This window comes from Panthera tigris, chromosome A2 (genome assembly GCF_018350195.1).
Source record: "Panthera tigris isolate Pti1 chromosome A2, P.tigris_Pti1_mat1.1, whole genome shotgun sequence".
NCBI lineage: Eukaryota > Metazoa > Chordata > Mammalia > Carnivora > Felidae > Panthera > Panthera tigris.
The window spans coordinates 137129391-137155723 of NC_056661.1; the positions used below are offsets into that span (position 1 = coordinate 137129391).

Consider the following 26333-nt stretch of genomic DNA (forward strand, 5'->3'; position numbering starts at 1 on the left):
TTCCTATAGATAATTCTAAATACAATGAGAAGTTTTGAATCAATGAGCCCATGTACAGCCAATGGACAATGTAAGTACAATTTTTTACTTGTCACATAAAAATGTTGGCACTGATACAGAAAGAAGTTACCAATACTCAGTCTTTTATCATACTTTACTCTGGTGGTTGCCAAACTTTAGATTCATTGGAATCATCTGAAATAGAATATAAAATATAGATTGTTAGACCCACCCCTGTAGCATTTGATTCAATAGTGTGGGATTACAGTCTGAAAATTTCCTAAGTGATGGCGATACTGTTGGTCTGGAAACCATACTTTGAGAACGATTGTCTAGTACATTAATTAATGTCCAAATCAAATAATTTTTATACAATTCTAGAATAAATACAATAAATAACACTAAATACAGCCTGAGTATGATCTCTCTTAGATTATCCAATATTAAAAAGTATCACTCAGGCCCTACCCCACATCTCTGTGGATAACTAGATGTTTATCTATAGTTTAAGAACCCCCATTATCAACACATGTAAGAGTCTGGAGGTTATATACTTCTTGATATCCACTCTATGTTTCAGTCTTATTGAATTACTGAGTTCTGCTCTTAAGTCTCCATTCCATCTTCATACCACCTGGCAAACCCCTACTTGGGGTGCAATACTCAGCTCAAATATTACCCATTTTATGAAGATTTCTCTAAATGATGTGGACACCATTAATTGCTCCACCTTCCCTTCTACAACATTACGCGGACTCTACAATCATGTATTATACATATTCTCCCTCTCCTCCATTTGTCTGAGTGTGGTGCCCAGCGTAAAATAGGCACTTAACAATTAGTGAAATGAGTGAAAGAATGAACAGTGAACTCTTGTTCACCTTGACAGTGTCCTCCATTCCTAAGGTTGGGTGGACAGTCCTAGGACCAGTTGAAAACAATATTGGGAAGCATGAGTTTTGTCTTTGGTACCCTCCCACATCTTCTTTCAGTTCTTATCTCTTCCCACCTAGAGAACTCTCGTGGCCCTCTCTTTCACTGACCCTTTCTTTCAGGGTCCCTTCTACTGACCCAATTGCCGGCATTGTTTCTGCCCAGTCCTGCAATTACTAGGATTAACCAAGCTCTAGAGCTGACAGTTTTGCACTATCTTCAACTGATTTCTTCTCTCTCTATTTTTATTAGTATTTGGCACTAACTTGTCTCATTTCTAGGGGAGCTATTTACCTTAACAAATGGAAAGGTTCCAATAAATCCTTAAATCTGTAAAAGGTGTTAACGCTTACTCTGCTACCTCCACATGAGGCATTTTACTAAATCTTAAATGAAAGAAACAAGTCTAAGTAAAATTTCCAGAATAAAAGGTACATGCAGCATGCGGGCTGGTATTTGAAGAGTAAGGAATTGCCTCACATTACAAAGGAGAAAGGTCTTCTCTACCTGACTTGTAAAGCTACCTAGGATACCTTTATTTTTCAAAGGTATTGAAAACATTTTGTGATTTGACAACAACATGGTCCAATAACTCCTCACAATCTACCTCCCACTTCATTTAGAAGATAGATCGCATGTAAGAAAATTGCTATCTCAGTGGTTTTTGGCTTATACCATCTCTGATTGGGTCCCCTGCTGTTTCAGGGAATACATTGTAAAGTTTATATAATGTCATTTGGTACAATTAAAAAACAATCCACTTGCTAAAAACCACTGCATTCTAGCCTCTGAAAACTCTACAATAAAAGGGTTCCATGTCAAATTAGTTTGAGAAAAATTATATACCATATCCCCCTTTTGACTTCACAGTGAACATCCACAATATGTTGTAAGGAATCCAACAGCAAAGAAACCTATTTGACTTCTGGGCATTTCCAAACTTCTCTTGACCACAGAACCTGTTGTTTGTTCATTTGGTTGGTTTGGATTTTACCCATAACACTTACTAGTTCCTTGGACCCCAACTTTGAGAAATCCTGCTGAATTTAGAGAATTTAGATGAAAACTGAATTTATGAAGAATTGAGATGCTTGGGGGGAAATGTGTTTATGAGACAATTTATTTTTACCGACACCATCGGTGTTTCTCAAGAATTTGAAAATAACTTCAAAGCTATGTTTGTTTGTTTTTACATAGACAATATAAGCTTTTTGTTTAATTAAAAATCTGAAAGCCTCCTCCTATTTTCCAAATAGGCTACAGTATTTAGTGAGACTTTACTTTCACGCCATAGTATTTGCTGGTACTTGACTGTGCCAAGAAGTTGTATTTCCTACAAAATAGGGGTGGGGGCTGCAAGGAATACATTTCCTCTTACTAGCCGGTGATTTTCTTTTAACCTCTCATCTACAAAGCCACAGTTGCCAAGATCGTCATACTGAGTGGGTCAGAAGTAAAGTGATTTTCTAAAATATCTTCATAAAAGAAATTTCCTCAATTACCTACTGAAAGCAAAGATGTAATCACAGATCATAAAAGCTGGCATTATTCAACAGGCATTTGGTGTGGTGCTCCACAAGACCGATTAAACCAATTAACTCATATACTATTGTTGTAAAATGAAAGACAAGTCGTGATTGAAATTTGAGACGGGAGGCTTTTTCTAACATAGTACGCGGCCTAGCAAAATGGCCATTCTGTCCCTGCAACAACTGCTTCTTTTCCCCTAAGCTTAGAACTACTTCTGTAGTAGTGGATGCCACCGTATGTAGGCTTTCCCAATGTGGAAAATATGTGTCATTTTCCTTTGCTGGACAGTATTTTTGGCTAATGTAAATAAATGTCTCATTTGTGAAAAAAAAATGTTTTCTAATACTGCTGCTGAATGCTTGGAGAATAACATATGTGAGACTAGGAACTAAGATACAAGCAATGTAATTGCATGCATTAATTGCAGAAGGAAGGAGGGAAGGAAGGAGAGGTGTAAGAAAGAAGGGAGGGGGGAAGGAGGAGGGAGGGAAGGAGGAGGGAGAGAGAAAAGGTGGGGGGAGAGGGAGACCCCCCCCCCCAAAAAAAGGCATTGACTGTTTCAGGAGACCAAGAAGACTTTAGGACTTAAATTTCCACAATAATCCCTTTCTGGAAACCAAATGTATATTTAAATTAGTTATTTCTGAATTATTACATCTATTCAAAGTCATTTCCAAATATGCTTGTCATTTCCCATTGTTTTATCAACTCTGGCCTGAAATCCTGTCTGGGCAGCACAGCTTTTGAAGTTAAAAATTTCCTACCTTCCCACTTCATTCTCTAGTGCTTTGAGTGATCTAAACAGTATGCTGCCAACAAAGAGTGAAATGTGTCTATTTTTCCCATCATTTATAAATATGATCTTTGTACAAAGTATTATTTTAAGTTGGAATCAACAAACAGGAAGAATAAATTCAGAGAGGAAGAGAGAAGGGGTAGAGTTGAAGCCAGATGATATCTTAATGCTATTTTGAGAGCTTCAGATGTCTCAGTGCTACTCTTAAATGCTGTGAGTGAAAGGGCATCTTGGTACAACTTTGGAGGGAAGTTTGGTAAAACACACACACACACAGACACCCTTTGATCTAGGAATACTTCTGCTTCTAGAAACTGTCTTGCCGAAAAGCACATCATGATGTTCAAGGCAGGACCCATTGCTTGTAGTAGCAAAAGATGCTTTAAAAAATTAATAGTAGTTGGCTGGTTAAATAAATGGTGCTTTATTCACTGGTATATTATATATTTATAATGAATGAGGTGGATCTATACATGTAGATATGGAAGGAGTTCCAGTATGTAATAAATGGAAACAGCTGAGTGCAAAGGAGTGTGAGGCGTATTGTCCCAAATGAGTAAAAATATGTGTGTATAAATGTATGAATACACACACACACACACACACACACATACACGCTTTTATCTCCCTAGAAAATTTCTGGCAAGACTCACTAGAAATATTGCCAGTGGTTGCCTCTGAAGCATAGCAGTAGGGTAGCTCCAGGGTCCAGAGAGACTTAACTTGTTTTTGATGTACTTTTGTATTAATAAAATCTTTGTCATATGTATGTACTCATTTTTCATTTTTTTTAAAAATTTTTTTTAACATTTATTTATTTTTGAGACAGAGAGAGACAGAGCATGAGCAGGGGAGGGTCAGAGAGAGAGGGAGACACAGAATCTGAAACGGGCTCCAGGCTCTGAGCTGTCAGCACAGAGCCTGACGCGGGGCTCAAACTCACGGACCGTGAGATCATGACCTGAGCCAAAGTCGGCCGCTTAACCGACTGAGCCACCCAGGCGCCCCATCATTTTTCATTTTTAAAAAGCTAGATAATTTTTAAATTTTTATTTTAAAAAAATCTCAGGGTTCAAGACTACAGATAGTATTCATCTGGGTTGTTTAGAAAGGGAAAAGAAGGAGTCTTTATGGGGTAATTTTATAAGAACTTGAGGAAGCCATCCCAGTTGCTTTCTTATATACACTTGCTAGATACACATCTTACAAACAGAATGTTCATCAAAAAGTGCCCTCCAGGAAGTGAAAACCAGACTCATTCCATGACTCATTCCATACACAAGCATCAGTTCTAAAGTAGAATGGAATACCAGATATCCGGCTAAATAGTTTGCTTAGTAATGTACTTTGGTGATCTCACTGTAACTGTGAACAATTGAAGTAACCACCCTCAGTCTCTAAACTGGAGAACATTCTCTACACATAAATGTTTTAAAATTAAAAAATAATTTTATAAAGCTCCTTGGAGGGACTCATTATGTTCTCATCTCAACAAATTCCAGAGAGAAATAGAAATCAGGTAAGCATGCTGCAGTAGGGGCCAGTGTCAATAGAAAAAGTGGATGAATTAGGGATTTTTTTTGAGACTACATGTTATTCGGCATGGGGTCTACATTGCCCAATTAACAAAATAATTCCAAAAAATGCTTTTTGATATTTGAGAATGCAGATACACTGCATTATTATTTACCCTCCATTGTTTAATTCAAAGCATAAATGTATTTTTAAAATACATTTTTATAAAAACCTTTAAAAAAAAAACTTTAAAAAGTAAGGAAGGAAAGAAGGAGAGAAGGAGAAAAAACAAAGGAAGAGAGGCAAGCAGGCAATTGATTCCTGGAATATATTTACTAATATTTATAAAGACATTAGTTTAAATGAAAATGACTTGGAAGGTCGTATGTTAAGTCTTGATTTCATTAAGTTACTCAGATTGAGATCAGTGAAAATATAAATAAAGGAATACTGTCATTTTTCTCTTAACACAGTTGACAGAAACAACAATGAAATAACTTGATCTTACTAAAACGACTTAATTACAAATCTTAAATGCACCGACTCCAAAGTAGTTAATTGATCTTACTGGAAAAGTTCACGAAAAAAATATATATGCTGACATTAGCATTACACCAGAGTGCCTTCGCTGTTTTAAGAAAACAACTCATGAGTATTAACATTTATTTCTCTTCTGGCTTATAGAAAGCCAGACTCGCCAGGATCCGGGCAGCCAAAAGCGGAAGTGCCAATGCTTACATGCAGAGCAAACGGAATGGCTTACTCAGTAATCAACTACAGGTACAGTCAAGCATTTCACTTTTTTTAATGTTCGATTTATTAGTGTAATATTGATTTAGTTCTATTTAACCATATAATTTTATTGTGGGCAATTATGAAAATGGCTACTGAAACAACAAAAGTGTCATTTTTAAATAACCTTGCCCTGGACAGTCTCATTGGCTGTATGTAGCAGATTAGAACCTGGGCTATGAAATATTGCCAGTGAATCATGACTCCCATTCACGATTGGGCAATATTTCTTCACTGCCTTATTGAAACATGGGAAAGGTAAAAAATTCTCAACGACTCAAGTACCTATTTTTATTTCAAAATTATTTATGTTCCTTAACATTCATTTGTGTGGGGTTATGATGTCTTGTTTTACTTCTTAATGGAGGGGAACACCATTCAGTGTTCTAAAGCTCACTAGTAGCAAATACAAGAGAAACTTCACTTTTACCTCAAAACTTTCCTTTAATATTTAGGATTCCAATCATCTTGCAATCAAAATAGCTTTTATGTAGGTGAGCACGATCATGATTTCAGGATTATCTAAGTACTAGATTAAAATTTATTATCCAAAAAGAATAGCTCCCAGGCTTTCAAAGGTAGCTGGTAGTTGAATGAGTAAAACCGATTTAAATTTTCAATTCAGGGAGGCAAGTCTAAAAGCTCAGACCGCTAATTTGACAGAAATATAAATGCTGATTACCAAAATTAAAAGCAACTGCACATTTGTCCCTTTTTGGTTAAAAGAAAATTAAAATGCTGCCATTTAATCTCGGGAAATAGGCTAGCTCTCTCTCTGGAAATGTGTAGCTGAGGTTCTCATTGTTTGCAAATGAAATAGAAAGTACTTCTGTCTTCTGTGTGTTAACAGTCCTCAGAGGATGAGCAGACCTTCATGAGCAAATCCGGCTCCAGCTTTGAAACCCAGCACCACCACCTGCTTCACTGTCTGGAAAAAACCACGGTAAGGAAAAGGCATGACTGTCCGCCCCTGTACGGAGACAGTAATACCATTTGCTTTTGTGGATACTGAGCGTTTCCAAGTATGATTTCACTGTCTACATTGCTGGAAAATATACTAAAAATGAAAAAAGAAAGAAAGAAACCCACAATATTTGAAATTGCTTTGAAAGACTCTAGTGACATTTCAACTTGAAAACTATTTTAGAGAATTATTTAAAATGTTTTTATCTTCAGGGATTATCTTAACTCTAGTCTAAAATATCAGTTTAATGCCAATGGAAAGTCGTTTCCCAACAGCTGACTGCAGGTCCTGTAAAATATTATTTTTCCTCGGATCATTAAAATGTTAATTAAACAAAAAACAATGTAGTTCATGTATTACTGACATCTAGGTAAAGGGAAAAACAATAGCAATAACAACAACAAAAAAAGAGAGTAACTGAATATAAGCATCTTTCCAAAAACAAGTTGTAATAAACAAGATGGGTAATAAAAACTATGTGTTCCCATAAGAAAAATGACACATTTAATCGCTGAAGCCCGTTGGAACTGACGATTGAGCCAGCACTTCTTCGCTTAGAAGCTTTCATTCGGATCTCCACTTTAGCAAATGTACCCTTTCCCTAGCTGGCTTGTCAAAAGGGGTCACAGTCTTTGACCACAAGGCAAAACAAAACTTTCACCATATTTGAATCAAGTCTACTCCCTCACTCCCCAGAGGTACATACTTGTATTCTCATTTCCAACATATTCCCCATGCATTTATTCACTTCCTTATGCAGTCATTCAACAAATTTGTATTACTTGGCTATCATGTGGCAGACAGTGAGCCAGACCCTGGATACACCATGAAGTCAGGTGTGGCTTCTGCCTCCATCAAGCTTCCACATATGGGATAAAACACAGATGTTACCGGAAGAAGGGTCATGAGTTGCAGAGGAAAAACGAGGCCACAGTGCAGTGCCACAGAGGGCGGAGTCGCTAGGGGCTTTCCTGGAAGAACTTGCATTGAGACCCACAGGATGCCTAGGAGCTAGTTAGGCAAAGAAATGAAGGAGCTAAGGGGTGATGTGAGCACCCGGGGGCAGGGTGGGGGGTGGCGGCTGGAAGTTGGCCTAAGAGGAACTGAAAGAACTTGAGGGTGATCAGAAGATAGAGCATACAGAGACTCAAGCAGAGACAGAGAAAGTCTAGATAATGGAGGCTTTGGAGGCATGTGAGTAATTTTGATCTTTATCTCATAATAAATGAAAAATTGCTTGAGGACTTTAAACAGGGTAGTTACATGATTATATTTGCATATATATATGCAAGAGAGTAAGCGAGAGGGGAAGGGACAGAGACAGAGGAAGATAGAGAATCCAAAGAAGCATGAAATCATGACCTGAGCTGAAGTCAGCTGCTCAACCTACTGAGCCACCTAGGCACCCCTATATTTGCGTTTTTAACTGAAGATCCATAACTTACAGGATAAGGTCTATAACTGTTAGGATACTCTTTCAAAGGTAAATGGTAACATTAATAATCAAATCTATTTATCCCCATGCTCTTCTCTTTTATTTTCATTTTTTACTATCTTACCTTTTATTTTTACTATTTTACCTTTCAAATAAAAATTGTCTAGCGCCAATTAACATAGTTTAAATCGAGCTACCTACAAAAATAACCAGCAACAGAATGACTTCTTCACTTCCAATCACTGATGTGAAAAATTAGAATCTCATGCATTATATACTTGTATTTTGTGTGAGAATTGTGCATGGTAAAAGAAAAAAACAGATTGTGAATCCTTCGTGAGCTATATTTTTTCTATAAAATTTGACATCGAAATTCACTTCTTAATGAAATTCCATCTTATCTGGTCATATTATTCTCTGGACTTTAAACAGTAGATTCTTAAATTTCAGTTACCTCAAAATGCTTGTCTCAGCAAAGAAATAACAAAATGAGTAACTAAAACAATCTATTTGCTATTGGCCAGTGAATTGCTTCAATCGTTTCACTAATATTTTAGGATGAGAGATGGTTATGTGGAACTTGGCATGTGCAAAGCCTTCCATTATAAGATTATTCCCACCTACACAATGAAAAAAAATAGTAATTGAAGTCATTCTCCAGCAGTTCGGACCAAAATTTTTTCTCTTACATTTATGAGGTAAAATCTTACATAGGCATTTTAGGAAGCGATTCTTTATTAAATACTATAAACACAAAATTTGCACTGTGTTTTGTCTAAAATGCGGCATACAAAATGATGCCCATCACTGTTTGCCTCTTGGCCAGAAGAACCATGAATACAAGCAGAGCTAAGAGGAGTACAGCCAGTGATGCATCACAAAAGTAAGAAAGGAGACCTCAGAGTTCAGTGCTAACCTCTTCTGAATCAAACATAAAGTGGCACATTTTGCAGTATTTTATTTATTTAACTAATGGGTCATTTTCTATACTTGGAAATTTTAGAGGAACATCTGAAGAAATAGAAAGTATAGAGGCACCTGGGTGGCTCAGTTGGTTAAGAGTCTAACTCTTGATTTTGGTTCAGGTCATGATCTCAGGGTCATAAGGTGAAGCCCCGAGTTGAGCGCCACATCAGGCTCTGCACTGAATGTGGAGCCTGTTTAAGATTCTCTGCCTCCCTCTCCCTCTGCCCCTCTCCTCTGCTGGCACTCTCTCTCTTAAAGAAAGAAAGAAAAAGAAAGAAAGAAAGAAAGAAAGAAAGAAAGAAAGAAAGAAAGAAAGAAAGAAAGAAAGAAAGAAAGAAAGAAAGAAAGAAAGACAAAGAAAGAAGGAAAGAAAGAAAAAGAAAAAGAAAAAAGAAAGAAAGGAAAAGAAAAGAGAAAAAAGAAATAGAAAATGTTTTAAGTATCTCATTTTCTAATTAAAAAATGTTTTCAATCTCATGTGAAAATATTTGCTAATGGAAAACAGACAATATAATTTGGGACATTCTATTAAAATAGCCTCTTAATAGCCTCTTAATTCCAAACTGTTTAAAAAGTAAAAGTCAGTGTGAATTTACACATTCACTGTGGGTACTATTTTACATGCATTTTCAACCATTTTTTTCTTTGCCTCTGAACTTCCAGAAATGATGCTTAAATTAATAAATGATATTTCAGGATAAGGTTAGTCCATAAAGAGACACTAAATCAGCCTGCAGTTGTCCATCTCAAAGTCTAACAGGGAGATTTTATTTTCACACAAATGCCAGCGTGAGTTGGCTTTGATATTCCAGTATTTATGAAAGCGGCTAGTTGCCCATTGGATAGTCTAAGTGTATGGGCCTATTTGGGTTTTAAAAATAAAGCCATTCATTTCCTTTCTTAAAATCACAATGTGTTTGTTGCCTTTTTCGCATGTTCTCATGACTACGGAACAGAATCACGAGTTTGTGGATGAGCAAGTCTTTGAAGAAAGCTGCATGGAAGTTGCGACTGGAAACCGTCCTTCAAGTCACAGCCCTTCTCTCTCGTCACAACAAGGAGTCACCAGCACTTGCTGTTCACGACGACACAAAAAAACCTTCCGCATCCCTAATGCCAATGTATCAGGAAGCCACCGAGGCAGTGTGCAGGAACTCAGTACGATCCAGATCAGATGTGTGGAGAGAACCCCGCTGTCTAACAGGTACCCGAGGTTAATCTGTGTGGGTGCACACACCTGTGCCTGTTCCCAGAGCGTATCTCCACCTGCAGGCATGTCGCTATCTTGGTGTATTTGGCATTTTTTGGTATTGGGGCGGGCGCGGTGGGGGAGCAAATAATTTTTATTTACTTATTTTTAATAAATACACCTTAGAAGTCCTGTGGCATCTAAATCCTAGTTCCTAGGGTTTAGTATGAGACAAACTAATGCCGTAATAAGTATGCTGTAATATTCATTTGAGTCAAAAGTAGCAGTTGTACAGTGTGAAAAGTAGAAAGAAGACAAGATGGTCAGGCACAAACAAGTGTACTTCTCCCTCCTTACCTCCACAACTTTTTCTTATTTCGGCAGACACCTTTATACTCAAGAGCCCCTTATGTGAATGCAAATAGCCTTAAATGATAGATGTTCAACACTTACTAAAGGAGACCAATTAGATTGACACTGGTATCATTGGAAAGTACTCAGCAGCACCTAAAATAAATCAACACCTTCAACGTAACAGTGAAAAATAAAACTATGCCTATACAAGTCTCTTGAACCAATATATAATTTTGATCATAAAGATATTTTGAGTTGCCAGAAGCACAAAAATCAATCCAACACACAAAAAAAGATAAGTGATATGCTACAATTGTTCACCTGTGGTTAGTTAATGGACAACTTCAGTGAAATTTTTCTGATGGTATTTTCCTTTGCTTGTCTTTATTTGCTTTCTGTTTTTCCCACAAACATGTAAGTGCAACACAAAGTAATCCATTTAAACTCTACAACTCATTAAAATGATCAATTCCTGCCAAAATAATTTTGCTTTGTTCTTCAGATTAAATAGCTATGTTTTTATATTAACAATCCATTAATTCAGCACTGCTTCTTTGTTCTCATTCAACAATCTTTGTGAAAAACCTGGATGAGATTCTGAATTCAGGCTGTGTTGATTTACATAAATCAGATGTCTCTGGGACCAGAATATTAAATTTTAGAACAATGAAAGATTTCTGTCTCTAAATGTTCCACCTCTGCGTTGCAAAATTAAGTAGCAAGCAGAGAAGTACTTAGAAAGAAAATTTTAGGACATAAACATTTTAAGTAAGATTTCCATGAAAATAATTAGATTTAAGTATATCATGTATACCCTTCTTGTTCCTTTCTCCTTTTCCCTCTATCCACGTAGAGTATAAAAGTCATGCAAGAATACTACTTAGGAAAATCTTGAATTATTGGCAATGGCTAACATTTTAGGGTTCTTAACATTGGCTGTCAGTAACTTGAGAGCTTAAAGGGCATCGTCTTTCCCAAAGAGACAAGATAGTAAAATGATTCTGTGGTCAAAAGAATTGAGACACATTCACAGGTAATTGAGGTACATCCCTTTCATTGGAGCATCTCAAAGCTCTCAGAGGTCCTGTCTTAAAGAAAACGATTTTACTTTGCCTGACCCTGGCTTTCCAAAACTGGCCTGAGTCTCTTTCTTGCATTTTCATAGGAAACACTTTGATAAACACTGCCTGAGCCAAATTGAGCTGGGTGTTAGACACTCATTTAATATTAATGACCTGACCAATGTTCATTTCAACATATATTAAGGTTTAGGGCTTCATGTTTTAAAAATCATGGTGACTGTAATTAGATATTTGAAATGTTACTGACAAAATACATTCCTCAGTTGCAGGGAAATTTTTTTAAGTAAACAACTTACTTTTTTAAATCTATTTTCTCCTCATCAGCCGATCCAGTTTAAATGCCAAAATGGAAGAGTGTGTTAAACTAAACTGTGAACAACCTTATGTGACTACAGCAATAATAAGCATCCCAACACCTCCAGTAACCACCCCCGAAGGAGATGACAGGCCAGAATCTCCTGAGTACTCAGGAGGAAATATTGTCAGAGTATCTGCTTTGTAAGACAATTGGAACCAGGTCTAAGAGAATTTGAGCTCTGGCTGTGGAAAGAATTCCAATGTGGAAGAAAGAAGAAACAATAAACCTTTTGCAGATGAAAACAGCAAGGCAAGAAGGTTGGCAGTGAAATAAAAACAAAGCTTCCAAACTTGAGGATGGAAATAAAACCACCAAATGGCATTTCTAGACAGAGTCTGACCTGTTCTACAGAGAAGTAGTCTGTGACCCTTTGACTTTGTGATTGAGCACAATGAAATGCCGCCTAGCGATGCTTCTTATGATCTGAACTCTTTTTTAATAAAATAAATAAAATAAATCTTTGAACATAATGTTCCAGTTGAATGCAAAACAAAAAAATATGGAAAACATTTTGATAAAAATTTTTCCTGTTAAAACCATGAACATTGGCTATGATGAAGATTATTACATATTAAAAAAAAAAAAACTCATACAACACATTTGTATTGACTGAAGGAAACCATCATAATGCATGCTAGAATTCTTTGGAGCAGTGATCTCAGTGTCCTTATGTTGTCTTCAGAATAGGCATGATAAATTATAATTGTAGAAAGGGGGACTTTCTGTGCACTTACAGCAAGCTGATTGCTCATGTTCCATGGTGGGCTGTGCAAATTAACTCCTTTCAGAGCTGCGGTATTTCTCATGGGGATGCTCATTAGTAAATCTAAAGCGTTCGGATAGTTCAGTATTAATTATCATTTTACCTTGCACCTAGATACTGTTACAACTGCAATAATTCATTGTACACCTGTTGTATCAGGAATCAGGATTTTTGTTGTTGTTGTACTTTCCAGATCCTCATAGATACAGTAAGAGCCACATACATAGAGAAACTTCTGGTGTGGCCAGATTTTAGATAACTTTTTAATCCAAAACTATTGTGCCATAAATGTTTTTCAGTAATATTCTTTGGTCCTCTGTATTCGTGTGACAGTGCATTATCTGTTCTTGTATTTCTATAGCACCTTTTCGTGGGTTTATCGTCATCAACTGGACTAACGTTTTGTAGCTCAAATGACTTTCCTACTTTTGTATTCCCCCACATATTAGCTTGTAAGTAGATTACCATCATCAATCCCCTTGTCAAAAATTAGGAAAAAGGAGTTGACATCTATGAATGATCTCTAACTTCTTTGCTGTTAGGGAAAAGCCCAGACACTGGATATATCGTTCTGTGTTTCAGGCAAAGAGTAGGCTGGGATGAATATCACAAAATCGGTGATCCCAGAGTCTCACTTGATGTATTATTTATTTTACTTTAGATCTCGAATACATTTTGAGAATAACTAATGTGAATTGAAATGCAGAGATAAACTAGAGTGCTTTATGTAGCAATATTTGTTGAAAGCACGCTTTCTATGCCGTTGGAGAAGGCAGCACAAATTTATCTGAGAAAGGCTCCTGTAGACTGCAAGGAGCAATTTTCTCCACTAAATCAGGAGGATAGGAGTTTGACGATGCAAAGTTGATCTCTATGTACATTGAAGTGAAAAGTCTTTATACCTTTTCACCTTTAAACTATATCAGCAGACATGTCTGCACGTGACAGTGTAAAAAAGTTGTATGTCAAATAAAAAGTTTCGTTCATTCCAAACCACCACTCTAAGAAATAAAGTTTAGCTTCTGTACATGGAAAGAATTAATAATTATCCCTCTACTATAGAGATTTTAAAATGCTTATCATAATTTATCATAAAAAAGACTTAATCCAACCATTTTCGAGTAAAGCCAGAAATTCTTGCTTCCCATTTCTAGAATAGCTTCTAGAACAGTGCTGTGCACACAGTAGATATTAATAAACATTTGCTTCATAAAAGTAAGGCAAACTCTACTATCTCTCGGGAAGAACTGGCTTTATACCTAGTATGTCTTTTAAAAAAGTTACTAATCTTCCTGGAGCGTGAATATTAACAATTATATTAACACCTGCCTCATGTCACTTTATGCTTCTAGAGAAAATATATAGTGAAACTTCTTTGATGGCAGTGGTTGAAAAACTTCCTAAAAAGTAGACTAAGGAAACCACAATCAGGAATACTTAGGTCTTTTGATTCCCAATGAAAAGTTCTATTTTCATGTTCTTAATACTACATTTAAAAAAAACGAAGTTAGATGATTTCAGTTGACAATTCTGCCTCCTTTTCAACTTATCGTTTATCCCAAACTATTAATTTCTTTAGATTTTTGGAAAAGAAAAAAAATTTTTTGGTGTTTTAGGTGATTTAAAAATCTACTGTGTTGGTGGTGAATGACTATTGATGACTGTGTTAAGTGCATCTGTATCGTAAGTGAAATGTAATTATTTCTGTGTACCATATGGAGTAACCAAGGTCATTGTTTTTGGCAATTTTGTTTGAAATTCATATATCTTATTTCAAAGGATAGCATAATACCTGCATTATGCTGGAAAAAAATAGACCTTTGGAGAATACTTAAATAAAACATGTGCATGCTTGAACAGGACAACATGGTTGACTGTTGCTCTTTTTTCTTACACTCCCTCCCTTTCCAAAATCTAGGCTACATCATACTCATATTTGGGGGAACCTTGTAACATGTACAAACTCAAAGAACCCGTCAATTGTGAGTAACACTTAAATCTGAACAGTGGAGATAGTAGATTTCTGCCAACAATGGGAATTGAGGAAGAGACTTTAAGAAACAAAAAAGTTAATATCACCTAAAGAGTGTCACTGCTTTAGATGATAGTTTTTGGAAATATGTTGGCAAGTACAACTCCATAGCTACTAATTTAAGTATATTACAAGGTTTTGTTGGTCATTACCAAAAAAGGGTAGTATGTTTAAAATCAGTTGTTTTTGTATATGTGATATTTTTAGAATGCTTTCTGCAATGTATGACCCAGTTTATTAGCCAGTACCCTACATCCCACATGCCTCTTGGACAGCGTGGTCCACAGAGAAGTAAGGCTGGTGCCTGAACCTTACATACTTCTTGACTACCACTACTTAAACAAAGTGAAGCTCTGAGTTGATGACATTGGTGAGAACTCAATCAGATTCCCAGCCAAAGACTCTTTTCAATTTAGGAAAGTGTTATATTTGTCTAGCTATATGTGTGTGTATATGTATATTTATATGTATTTATTCATATACCTACACATAGATTTTTATTCCTTTTTTTTTAATGCACATCTGACGGTTTCTCTTCAGGAGGAAACAAAAAACAAGGAAATTTTAAGAGATTATCAGAAGAGGGGAAAATTCAGAGTAAATCACAGACAGTGATTCTGAATAGTGATAACTAGTGATGCTCTTGGTGGATAGTCTCTTTTTGTTCCTGTTAATTCTTTTCTTTTATAGTCTTTGATTTATTGAGATCCCAATCCTGCGTTAAAAAGGTTTAACACACCTCCCTATTCCTTCAACTGAGTTACAGTGTTGGCTTGGAAATAGCCTCCAGGGAGTTATATCAGTGGCTGCCGGCACCATTACTCAAAAGAATAAAAAGGGTTCTTCATATCAAATACATGACTCCTCAGAGTTTCATAAGAAAGGCATCTCCTCTTCCCTGGAGTGTTATTAGGTGTTTGTTTTATTAACTCACAGGTACAAAAATGATTGCTCTGCACTGTGTAAATTTCATCAGAATTTTCAGCACAATTGCATAGGCACACTGTACTCTAAAAAAAATAAGAGCTTAAGTTGGATATACATCAGCTGGTTGTGTTTAGATAGCAAAACATTCTCAAAAGAATAAGATATTTTACATGTGAGGAATTATTACTTTTCAACAACAGCGTATTTGCTTAAGAGAATTATAAAATGTATTTATTGCAAAAGTTTTCAGTGGAAATATTACATCACTATCTTCTAATTCTTTGTTCTTTACTGTCCACTTTACCTTTTCCCTCCTTTCTCTTCAAGCCATTCTTTTACTAGATTATTCTCTCCCTTCCCCTAATCATTTTCCCCTGTTTTTTTTCTATGGAAATCCACTAGGTAACTACTGCCCATTCTATATATAATTCAAATTCTTGAGTGCATCACATGGGTCAGACATTGTGATAGGTGTTGGGGAAATAGAGATTAAAAATCCAAACCAAATCCTCTCCTCAAGGAGTTATATACTGGAAAACAGCTTAACATGCTCTCTGCTTTACGCTGCTAGGCATAGTCTTATACTGCAAGTATTTTTCTTTCTGCCATAATAATTTTTTCTGCTTCAATCTGCTGAAAACATGTCTTCGAAGGAGGCTACATTGAGATAATGTTCTTGAAAATACTTTCTAAAACCCTCCCATCATATGATTAAAATCTTTGTGTGGGCCATGGTCCTCTTTCTATGGGGATGCAGGAAAGGGCACATGAATCCCCACCTGCCTGCTTGGAGAGAGATTAGAAAACAAGGCAAGGCAAGGCAAAACAAAACAAGAAAAGAGGCCCAACTTCACATTTATGATGTGAGCATGGTAAAAAACCAGACTTCCGTAAGTTTGTACTCTGCCCTTCCTACCAGCGCCCCAGATTATAAAGAAAACTATTGCAATAGCTTTGCAGGAAGAGTCTCACATAACACTGCTGTGAATCCTACTGCCCCTCCCCAAATTCATTCATCTGCTTAATCCCCTTGAAATATCTGAGAGACACTCTGACAATAAGAGCAGCAGGTCTAGAAAGGAAGGTGAGTTTGTAATTAGCAGCACTCACCAAAAAGGTGGGCCCAGGTGGTCTGTGTCAGTTCCAAGGAATGAGCCGGGCTGAAGAAGGGTATTGAAGGAAGAGTATCAAAGATGTGGAAAGAGATTTAGAGGAACCCTAGAACAAAGATGTGGGTGTTGACATGGGCTACAAGGTGGTAGAGAGGCATCTTTGGGCTTTGATTCTAAATTCAAAGCCTTTTTGACTTTAATCAAGTTAGAGCTTTGTTAGAGCTACAAATCGTAACACCAAAAGGTATTATCTTAATCTATTATCAGTTTTTACTATTCAGGCATAGACAAATTGCTCAGAGATCTCCTGGGCTCCCTGTACAACAGAGAACAAAACCCTAAAAGAGCAGAATATAGAACTGGTACTGAGAAATGGGAAAGAGATTTGAAAGAGCCAAAGCATGAACCTTGACCTTGGCAAGATGAATCTGTTAAATTTCCGAATCAGAGGCACTGGATATAAAATTTTAAAAAGTAAAAATGTCATGCTCATCACATGTTTCCATACGACTTATCTGGACTTCATGAGCATTATTTTTATTCCCAGCCACCTGGTAAGGAACCAATGGACAAGCCACAGAAGTTAAACCTGAAGCTGCCCTTTCTAATACACAGTTTCTTTCTTCTGTAAGTTCACAGTGAACAGTAAACAATTATGATTATAGCCACCATGAAAAGATAACAACAGTAATAATGACTGTGAACTTCTACTGTGTTCTAAATATATACCAGGCACTATGCTCATGACTTTATATGTATCAGTCCATTAAGTAATTATATTATCCGAATTTCTGTTGAGAAAACTTTAACACTGAAAAATGATGGCTCTGAAAATTCCTATTCAGATAATATAAATTTTTGAATTAAATGATGTATTTCTGGATAAAGTTCCCTTTTGTAGAAATATAGATGACATTTGTTTTTCTAGTGTAAAATAGAACTTAAAGAAAATGGGGGCAGGAAGAAGCCTGGTTATAACCATGCTGTGTTGGTTGCAATGTCATTATCAAAGACAATCACTGTTTCTTCCCATTTTCATTGTTCTAAATTTCTCTTATCTTGAAAAGCATGCTACTAATAGCTATTCCTGATTGACTATTGGTGAATTAAAATAAAAATGAAACCTAGCTGGGAAATATACCAGTGTCCTAGTTGACAAAGATTTTTCCAACAACCCCATAGCGTGTCATACACACTGAGATAATTTTCCAGTAACAAAAATAATGATGTGTTAGGACATCCATTATCTCTCACTTGCTTCCCTTTTTGAACAAGGCCTGCCAAAATATTCAAAGTTGTTGATCAGGGCTGGGGTGATGACTGTGGCATCTCATTGGCTCATAACTCATCTCCTGGAGGCATATAATAATGGAACAGAAATGTTTTGGAATTCAGGTCAATAACCACAGTTCCCATCTTTCATTATCTTTTATATTTTCCTCAGATTCTTGTAGGCAAAAATCCCAGAGGATGGCTATGAAGTGCCCATTGGCATGTGAAATAAGGTGCAGAGAGATTTGGATTGGCAACATAACTGTATAATTCAGTATCCCAAATTAAGATGATATAACTTAAAATATCCTTGGAGTTTCACATCTTCACAAAGAATTCCAAAATTTTTCTGCAGGTCGTTGATAGTTTTTATTTGCTCCTAATAAAATACAGAGCTTCAATAAAGGTGTAAACACAGACATTTGATTTATATAGAACTGTAGAAAATTTAATGTACCTTTTAAAATGGTACTTGGGATATAACTACTTGTCATAAAACTTCTTCTTTGGGCTTCATCGTTTGCTTGTTTTATGTTCCAAAATAACATTGGGCTATTAATAATATCTCTTTACCGTCCATCTCACTCTTTCCTTTCCTACTTCTCCATAGGTAAATGTGTTAGTCATCATAAGTATTAACATTGTGCCCATTCTTTTCCATGAAAACTTAGGTCAAAATTAAGATTAAAAAGAAATGTAATGAAAAATTAATATTACATATGGTTAATCATGGTCAAATCCTACTGAAGATGATAATGAAGGGTAAAAATTCGCATGTCTGTTTTTTTTCCAAAGTAGGAATATACATCAGGTAAACCCTAATATAAAAAAAAAAAAAAATCACAGTATATTTTGAAAAAGAGACATATATATAATATCAGATGGCTCAACTAGTGTCCAAAACAAAATATTTTATTCATCCAAGGATATATGGGCCCATTAATGAGAGACTAAAAGAAATGGATCCATTTGTGACCAGAGAAACCTGATACAGAGTTTGGAAGATACAGAGTTTGAAAACCAAATTTAACAGCATCTCTGTTTCTCTGGCTATCATACCTACTCTTCGGTTCCCTGGCAAAGATCCTGAGAATTTAGTTCGATTACACCGCAGTTATTTACTGTCTAATAAGACATAGATTATGAATTTTCTAGGATTATCTGAAATTAATTCAAGTCATTTCCCCCATCACTTAGAGCCTCCAATTATAAGTATCTCAACATACGTTTAGACTGAATGCTAAAATGATTATAATAAACTCAATTTAGGAGAATAAGGTTAAGGCCATCAGTCAAAAAGTGAGGGTATAAATGCCTCAGTTTATGTGTCCGAGTATCTCTGATTCTAATTAAATATATTTCTATAACAATTCCTTACTCTAGTCAAAATTTAAATACAGATGATCTTTAAAAGTACTATTGTTTGTTTTTAAATAGTTGCATTTCCCTTCCTATAGCAGAAAAAAATACTTGATGTCCAAAATGTGTTATAGCATAGCCTCAACAAATGGCTTTTACAATATCAGAGAGAGTCAAACAATGGGCTCCTGGGTGACTCAGTCAGTTGCCCGTTGAGCATCAAACTCTTGACTTGGGCTCAAGTCATGACCCCAGGGGCATGGGCGAGCCTGTTTTGGCTCTGTGCCAAATGTGGAGCCTGCTTAAGGTTCTCTCCCTCTCCCACCCTCTACTCTCCTCCCCTGTTCATGCTGTCTCTCTCTTTCTCTGTCTCTCTAAAAAATAAAAATAAATACATTTAAAAGAGAGAGAGAAAGCCAAAGAAATAAGTGAATGTAAGCGTCCAATGCATTCTTCATAATAGAAACATGTAAGTAATATAAAATGTTACTATAAAATAGAAATATTTCTTAAAAATGTCTTGTATGTACATTTCTGTGTTTAATCATAGATTACTCTATAATTTATGTAATGGTTCTATTATGAAATGTCTTTTATGTCTCAGATAAAACTCAGAAGAAAAATGTTGGAGGGTGGGGTACACACCCAGGGAAACAGGCGGAATGTGGAGTCCCATTTATGTCACTACCTAATGAAACAGAGGAACTTCTTAAAGGACACTTTCTTGCCAGTAACATTGTATCTTCTGGGGCCTGTTTTTCTTCCTCTGTAGAAAATTATAATGTAGCCATCTAGTTTTTTAAATAAATTTTTCTGAAAAGATGGATCAAAAATAGCATTTTTAGGGGGTGTCCAGGTGGCTCAGTTGGTTAAGCCTCCAACTCTTGATTTGGCTCAGGACGTGATCTCACAATTTGTTTGCTTGGGGCCCTCATCAGGCTCTGCACCGGGCACAAAGTCAGCTTGAGATTCTCTCTCTCTCTCTCAATCTCTCTCTCTGCCCCTTCCTCACATGTGCTCACACATTCTCTGTCTCTCAACGTCAATAAATAAGCTTTAAAAAAAAAAAAAACAAAAAAAACCAGCATTCTTAGGATTACCAAACAGCATTACCTTTTGTTTAAAGTTTAATGTGATTGCCTGAACCTGCGTTAGTTAGCACAGGGAAGAAATAAGTTAGGGGTGAGCTGGAGAGCACCCGTGAAATTTGCAAATGTATGGAGGAAGGATCTGTGCCTTTTAGGTGACTTTTAAGTAAACAATACACAGGTTTCCTTAAAATTTAACCCATTTCTTGGCTAAAGTTGTTTTAAATTTGAAGGTCATTATATCCAATAGTGGAATTATGGAAAACTACCATATTTTATTGCCATGACATTAGAAAGGACACCAAGAGTTTGAAATTCTTGCTTTCAAGATGTATCTGTGAACTTCTACTCTGTCTCCTCCTACATTTTAAGCGGCTAAACCACTTTCTCTGGATTCCGTAAATTGTAAGGATCACAGAGTATACATATGCCCATGTTCTCTGGGTCACGTTAATCATTGTATGTGACGCTCTGTGGAGAACTGGGGACACCAAGAGGAAGGAAGCAAGTTCTCTCATTCAAGGGGGATGTTAATGCATCCTGAATATTAAACAGTGTGTTGCAATTCCAGAAAGTTGTTTGAAGCTCCCTTAATGGACTGTATAATAATGTCCACAGTTTGTTAGGTTTTGATGTTTATATATTTTTGAGAGAGAGACAGAACACAAGCAGGAGAGGGGCAGAGAGAGAGGGAGACACAGAATCCAAAGCAGGCTCCAGGCTCTGAGCTGTCAGCACAGAGCCCGACGTGGGGCTTGAACTCACAATCTGCAAGATCATGACCTGAGCCAAAGTCGGACGCTCAACCGACTGAGCCACCCAGGCAACCTGCCCAGAGTTTAAGATTACACAAATTTCAAAAAAGCTTCTAATAAGAGACATTTTTAAGGAATGATTTTGCATTATACCTCGCCTATGATGAAAACAGGACTGCAAAGGGGCATAATGAAACTCGGGCTGTGGAGATGGCCGTTCTTCTCATTCATTTTCTTTGTGAGCACATTATATGCTCTAGGCATATAATGCTGGGTGCTGGGGACAAACTGAAAACAAAATCCTGCCCTTGGTGGTCCTGTAAGGGAGGAAAGAAACATTTTCTATTCTTCTGAGTTCTTGTCTGAGACCCCCTGTAACAAAAACAGATTACGAAGAGAAAAGCAAACATGTTCGTTCACATGTATACCTCAAATATACGCGAGAGATACCAGGGAAAGTGAATAACCATCCGAGGTGGCCTAGAATTCAGGACTAAACAACCACCTTATAGGAAAAAAGAAAGGTGATATAGGTCTCTTAGCAGACAGTAAATGATATTGAGGAAAGAAGAATAGATAGAAAGTATCATTTGTGACAAAGTTTGCCTGGATGTTCTAGGCACATAAGGGGAAATCAGAGGAAGGCTCTCTGCATTTGCTATTGTTCACATACCTACAGCTCAAAGTAATCAAAATACCAAAGTGGCATATTTGGGGGGTCCTGAACTCCTACCGCTGTATTTTGGGGAGATGGGCTCTGCTACCCTTCAGTGTTCATAGTCTACTTGTTGACTTGGACTCCAAAACAGGTAGAAATATAATTAAGCATATGAAGTTCATAGTGACATGTATTCTAGGAAAAAATATACAGGGTTCAGATCAGCAAAGACACGGTGATGATAGAGGAGGTGAGCAGGGGAAATGCTCAATATGATGGTAAAGGAAGAGTCTGTAGGAAAAGACATGTGTGACCCTGTAGAAGGAAGAGTAATTTGAAGAGCATTCCAGGCTGGGAAGCACATGTACATTTGCCCTGGGAATGTAAAGAGCCAATCAGTTGGATTTCAGGAAACTTCATGGGTTTTAATTTTTCCCTTCTAGTGTCTGTTATCTCAGGTCTCTATATGATTTGGGGCCACATTTTTCTGGATATTTTAAAGAAATTAACAGTTTATCACTATTAATTCCTATTCCTTTCCCTTTCATAATTGAGTGCCAGAATAAACATCTTGTTGTGAAAATGACCGCTAACGTTTACTCATTAAGCAATCAACACAAGCTGAGCCATTCACTTCCTTTCAATTTCTCTGTAACAACTTTAGAGTTGTTAAGATAACCACTTTCCAAGTGAGGAAACGTAGGTCAAGGGAAGTTAAGCAACTTGCCCAAGGCCACAGGACTGGTAAACGATTAAGATGGAATTCAGACCCACGTTTGACTGCAAAGCCTGGGCATTTAGCCCAACAGAATCTCCCATTTGTTAACAATAATATTGAATAGTACTAAATCTGAGCATAGCATGCAACTCTGGATTTCGAGGTAAGAAGTCTAGGAACATCTTGTGACTTGCTTACATTTGTGTTATTGTGTTTTCATCACTGAGATGACAAATATGATCCCTGTCATTACAGTGTTTGCATCTAGTTGATAAGACTACCATTAAGCAAATAAACACACAGATAAGGTATCATTGAAATTAGTGCCGCAACGGGAAATAATGGGGCACTAAAAACGGGCTAACAGAGAGGTCCTCAGTCAAGATTCAAAATTCAGCAAAGTTCTCTTTGAGGAAGTGACATTTATGGGGGCCCAACAGAGAAGTGGGAATTATCTACAAAGGGGAGAAAAACATTCCTAGAAGCAAAATTGCATCCCACAATATAAAACAGCTCTTGCAGCTTTTGGAAACCTGTGAGGCCTGAGTGGTTGAGCCCTGGTGAGTGAGTGGTGGGGTGACTGCAGAGGGAAGGTGGATGTGGCAGATATGGATGAATTCAGAGACCCTTCTACTTAAGGGCTTTGGATTTTGTCCTCAGTACGAGAAACCATGAGGAATTTTGAGCAGAGGAGTGACATGATCAAATTTACAAGTTTTTAAAAAAATTTTTTTTAACATTTTATTTTTAAGACAGGGAGAGACAGAGCATGAACAGGGGAGGGTCAGAGAGAGGGAGACACAGAATCTGAAACAGGCTCCAGGTTCTGAGCTGTCAGCACAGAGCCTGACGCGGGGCTCGAACTCACAGACCGTGAGATCATGACCTGAGCCGAAGTCGGCCGCCCAACCAACTGAGCCACCCAGGTGCCCTGAAATTTACACTTTTTAAAGATCACCCTACTTGGGGCGCCTATGTGGCTAAGTCGGTTAAGCGTCCGACTTTGGCTCAGGTCATGATCTCTCAGTTTGTGGGTTTGAGCCCTGCCTCGGGCTCTGTGCTGACAGCTCAGAGCCTGGAGCCTGCTTCGGATTCTGTGTCTCCCTCTCTCTCTGCCCCTCCCCTGCTCACAGTCTGTCTCTCTCTGTCTCTCAATAATAAACATTAAAATTTTTTTTAAAGATCACCCTACTTAAGGGACGCCTGTGTGGCTCAGTCAGTTAAGCACCTGACTCTTGAGTTCAGCTCAGGTCATGATCTCACAATTTGTGATTGAGCTCCATGTCGGGCTGTGCGTGGAAAGCACAGAGCCTGCTTGGGATTCTCTCTCTCTCTCTCTCTCTCTCTCTCTCTCAAAATAAGTAAATAAACTTTTAAAAAAATCACTCTAGTTGCTTTAGGCTGAAGAATGAGTTGGAAAAAAAGCACAAAAGGAAGCTGGGAGAACAAGTAGGGAACCTTTTCAGTAACTCAAGTGAGCAACAAGGTATGGCTGAGTGAGAGAGGCACCTGAAAGGACTGGATGACCTAAAGAACATAGAGTTAAAGTCTAGGAGACTCGATAATGATTGATAGCAGCATGAGAAAATTCTAGGAAAGCTGTCAATTTCTGATACAAGGTGAGTGGAGGAAAGTGTCATTTGCCAAGGAGATCAGATGTTCTGCTTGAACATGTCCATGAATCATCCCAGAGGAGAGGGAAAATAACAACAATATGAAGAATTAGCAAATATTGATTAAATGCCGACTATATGCCAGACATAGCTTTTAAGTGCTTTAAATGTATTACTTCATTTATCATCAGGAAAACCCTATAAAATATATACTCAGCTTCTCCAGTTTATAAAGAAGCAGAGGCACAGAAATGTTACATAACGTACATAGGGTCACTCAACAAGTTGCAAAATTGGGATTGATCTCCAGGTATTGACTCCAAAGCCTGATACCTCAACATCCAGGGACCTCTCACGTTGGTCTTTAAGCATACAGTTAGATACGGCTGTACACAACTCTGTGTACACAGCAAAGTGCCCCCTGGGTTTCCTTTTTGGAGCCCCTTGCACTCCTTCCTACCTCTGATTATTGTCAGTCTATGCTAGGAGGAACACAGTCTAATTGCAATAACTTGTAGGAAGATACAGATGACAGATGCAACTCCCAGGATATTTGCAATTGCAAAGAGCTCACTTCAACTTAATGAATCTCTGGAGAAACATCCATATTGAGAGAGACAATATCTGTGGCCCCTGAGTATTCTCAAAAACGCTCTTTTACCCAATCTACCTATCAATCAGGGTGTCCCTGCTTACACAGAGATATACCAAGATACACATACAAGCCTGCACACACAGACACACATGTGCATATAGTCAAATACAGTAACACATTGAGACACATGTACATTATACACACCCACACAGCATGCACATACACACACACGTTCAAAATGTATCTACACATGTGCATACAATGTGTGTTAATATACCTAAGTACTGTGTATTTTTAACATGGAATATACCTTTATTAATAACCCTTATATTACCATCTTGATCAGCTTATCGTTCACTGAATTAGAGCTTCCTACTGGTATGCCCAGCTTACTGATCCCAATCTTCCTCCTCATGGTTTTTTTCTTGGGGAGGGGAGGGTTCTTTTGTTTCTGTTTGGTTTTGGGTTTTTTGATATAACATGCACAAATAGAAAATCTCTTTCACTTTTATAGTGATACTCCTGACTTTGTGTTATTTCGTTCAATTCTTTCCCATAATTACTACTCAAACCATGTGTTATTTTTAGTTACAATTGAAATAAGGTAGAATTTCCAGTTACATGCTTTTTTAACCAAATCATATATTACATGTGAGTGAGTGTGTTTGAGTGTATGTGTGTGTGTGTGAGTGTGTGTGAGTGTGTGTGTGTAATCAGTGTGCCTGGCTAGTGGGCAGGGGCAGAAATCTGTAAAAAATTAGAGCAAAGAGTTTGGGTTTATTATTCTAAATGAAATAGAAAGCCACAGTGAGTTTTAAACAGAGGAGTGACAGGAACTGATTTCATTTTCACAGTGCCACCATATATTCTCTGTACTGCAGAGAATACTCTCAAGGGCAGAGAAAAGGTAAGAAAACCCATTAATAGCTATTGGAGCAGTCCAGATGGGAAGACACATAGCCTGACCTAGATGATTAACCAAGGGGATGAAGAAAATTTCGTAGGTGCAGGAAAGATCATGAAGAAAGTGCAACAGGACCGGCTGGTGGACTAGACATAAGACAAGGAAGAGCTGGGACAACTGGGTGGACTTACTAAGAAAGAGAAGCCCAGGAGTAAAGCAGGGAATCAAAATTCTCTTAGCCACGGTATATTGAATGCCTGTGAGCCATGTGGAGATGTCGAGGAGCATCCCTGGAATTGCAGAGAGAGGTCAAGGCTGCAGACAAATGTGCTTCATACACCATGGTACTTAGCAGGTAAGCACATACATGAAGAAGACGTGAACAGCTGAGACTCGCCAACATTTTCAGGCAGAGGATGAGGGGCAGCAAAGAAAATAGAAGAGACTATCATTGAAGGGTCAGAAATAGCAAGAGAGTTTTATATCAGTTTTACCAGCATGTGAACCAGCTGAAAAAAATAAATCTATTTTATGTGCTTTCTTCTGCAAAGCTAAGAATTAGAGTGAGGCATTGCAGTGGTGTTTGAAGATGTGTCCATGAGTTCTTTGATACTTCTCTCTCT

The 26333-nt window shown here is 37.3% G+C and overlaps 1 protein-coding gene across 1 annotated transcript in view; it reads left to right on the forward strand.

The window, feature by feature from the left end:
* KCND2 (potassium voltage-gated channel subfamily D member 2) overlaps nucleotides 1-12058 on the forward strand; it is a 481739-nt gene extending 469681 nt beyond the window's left edge. Inside the window, exons 3-6 of the mRNA XM_042977411.1 lie at nucleotides 5459-5554; nucleotides 6417-6509; nucleotides 9888-10135; nucleotides 11881-12058. Of these exons, the coding sequence (XP_042833345.1) occupies nucleotides 5459-5554; nucleotides 6417-6509; nucleotides 9888-10135; nucleotides 11881-12058 (615 nt within the window). The remainder of the gene's footprint in view (nucleotides 1-5458; nucleotides 5555-6416; nucleotides 6510-9887; nucleotides 10136-11880) is intronic.
* The last annotated feature ends 14275 nt before the right edge of the window (nucleotides 12059-26333 follow it).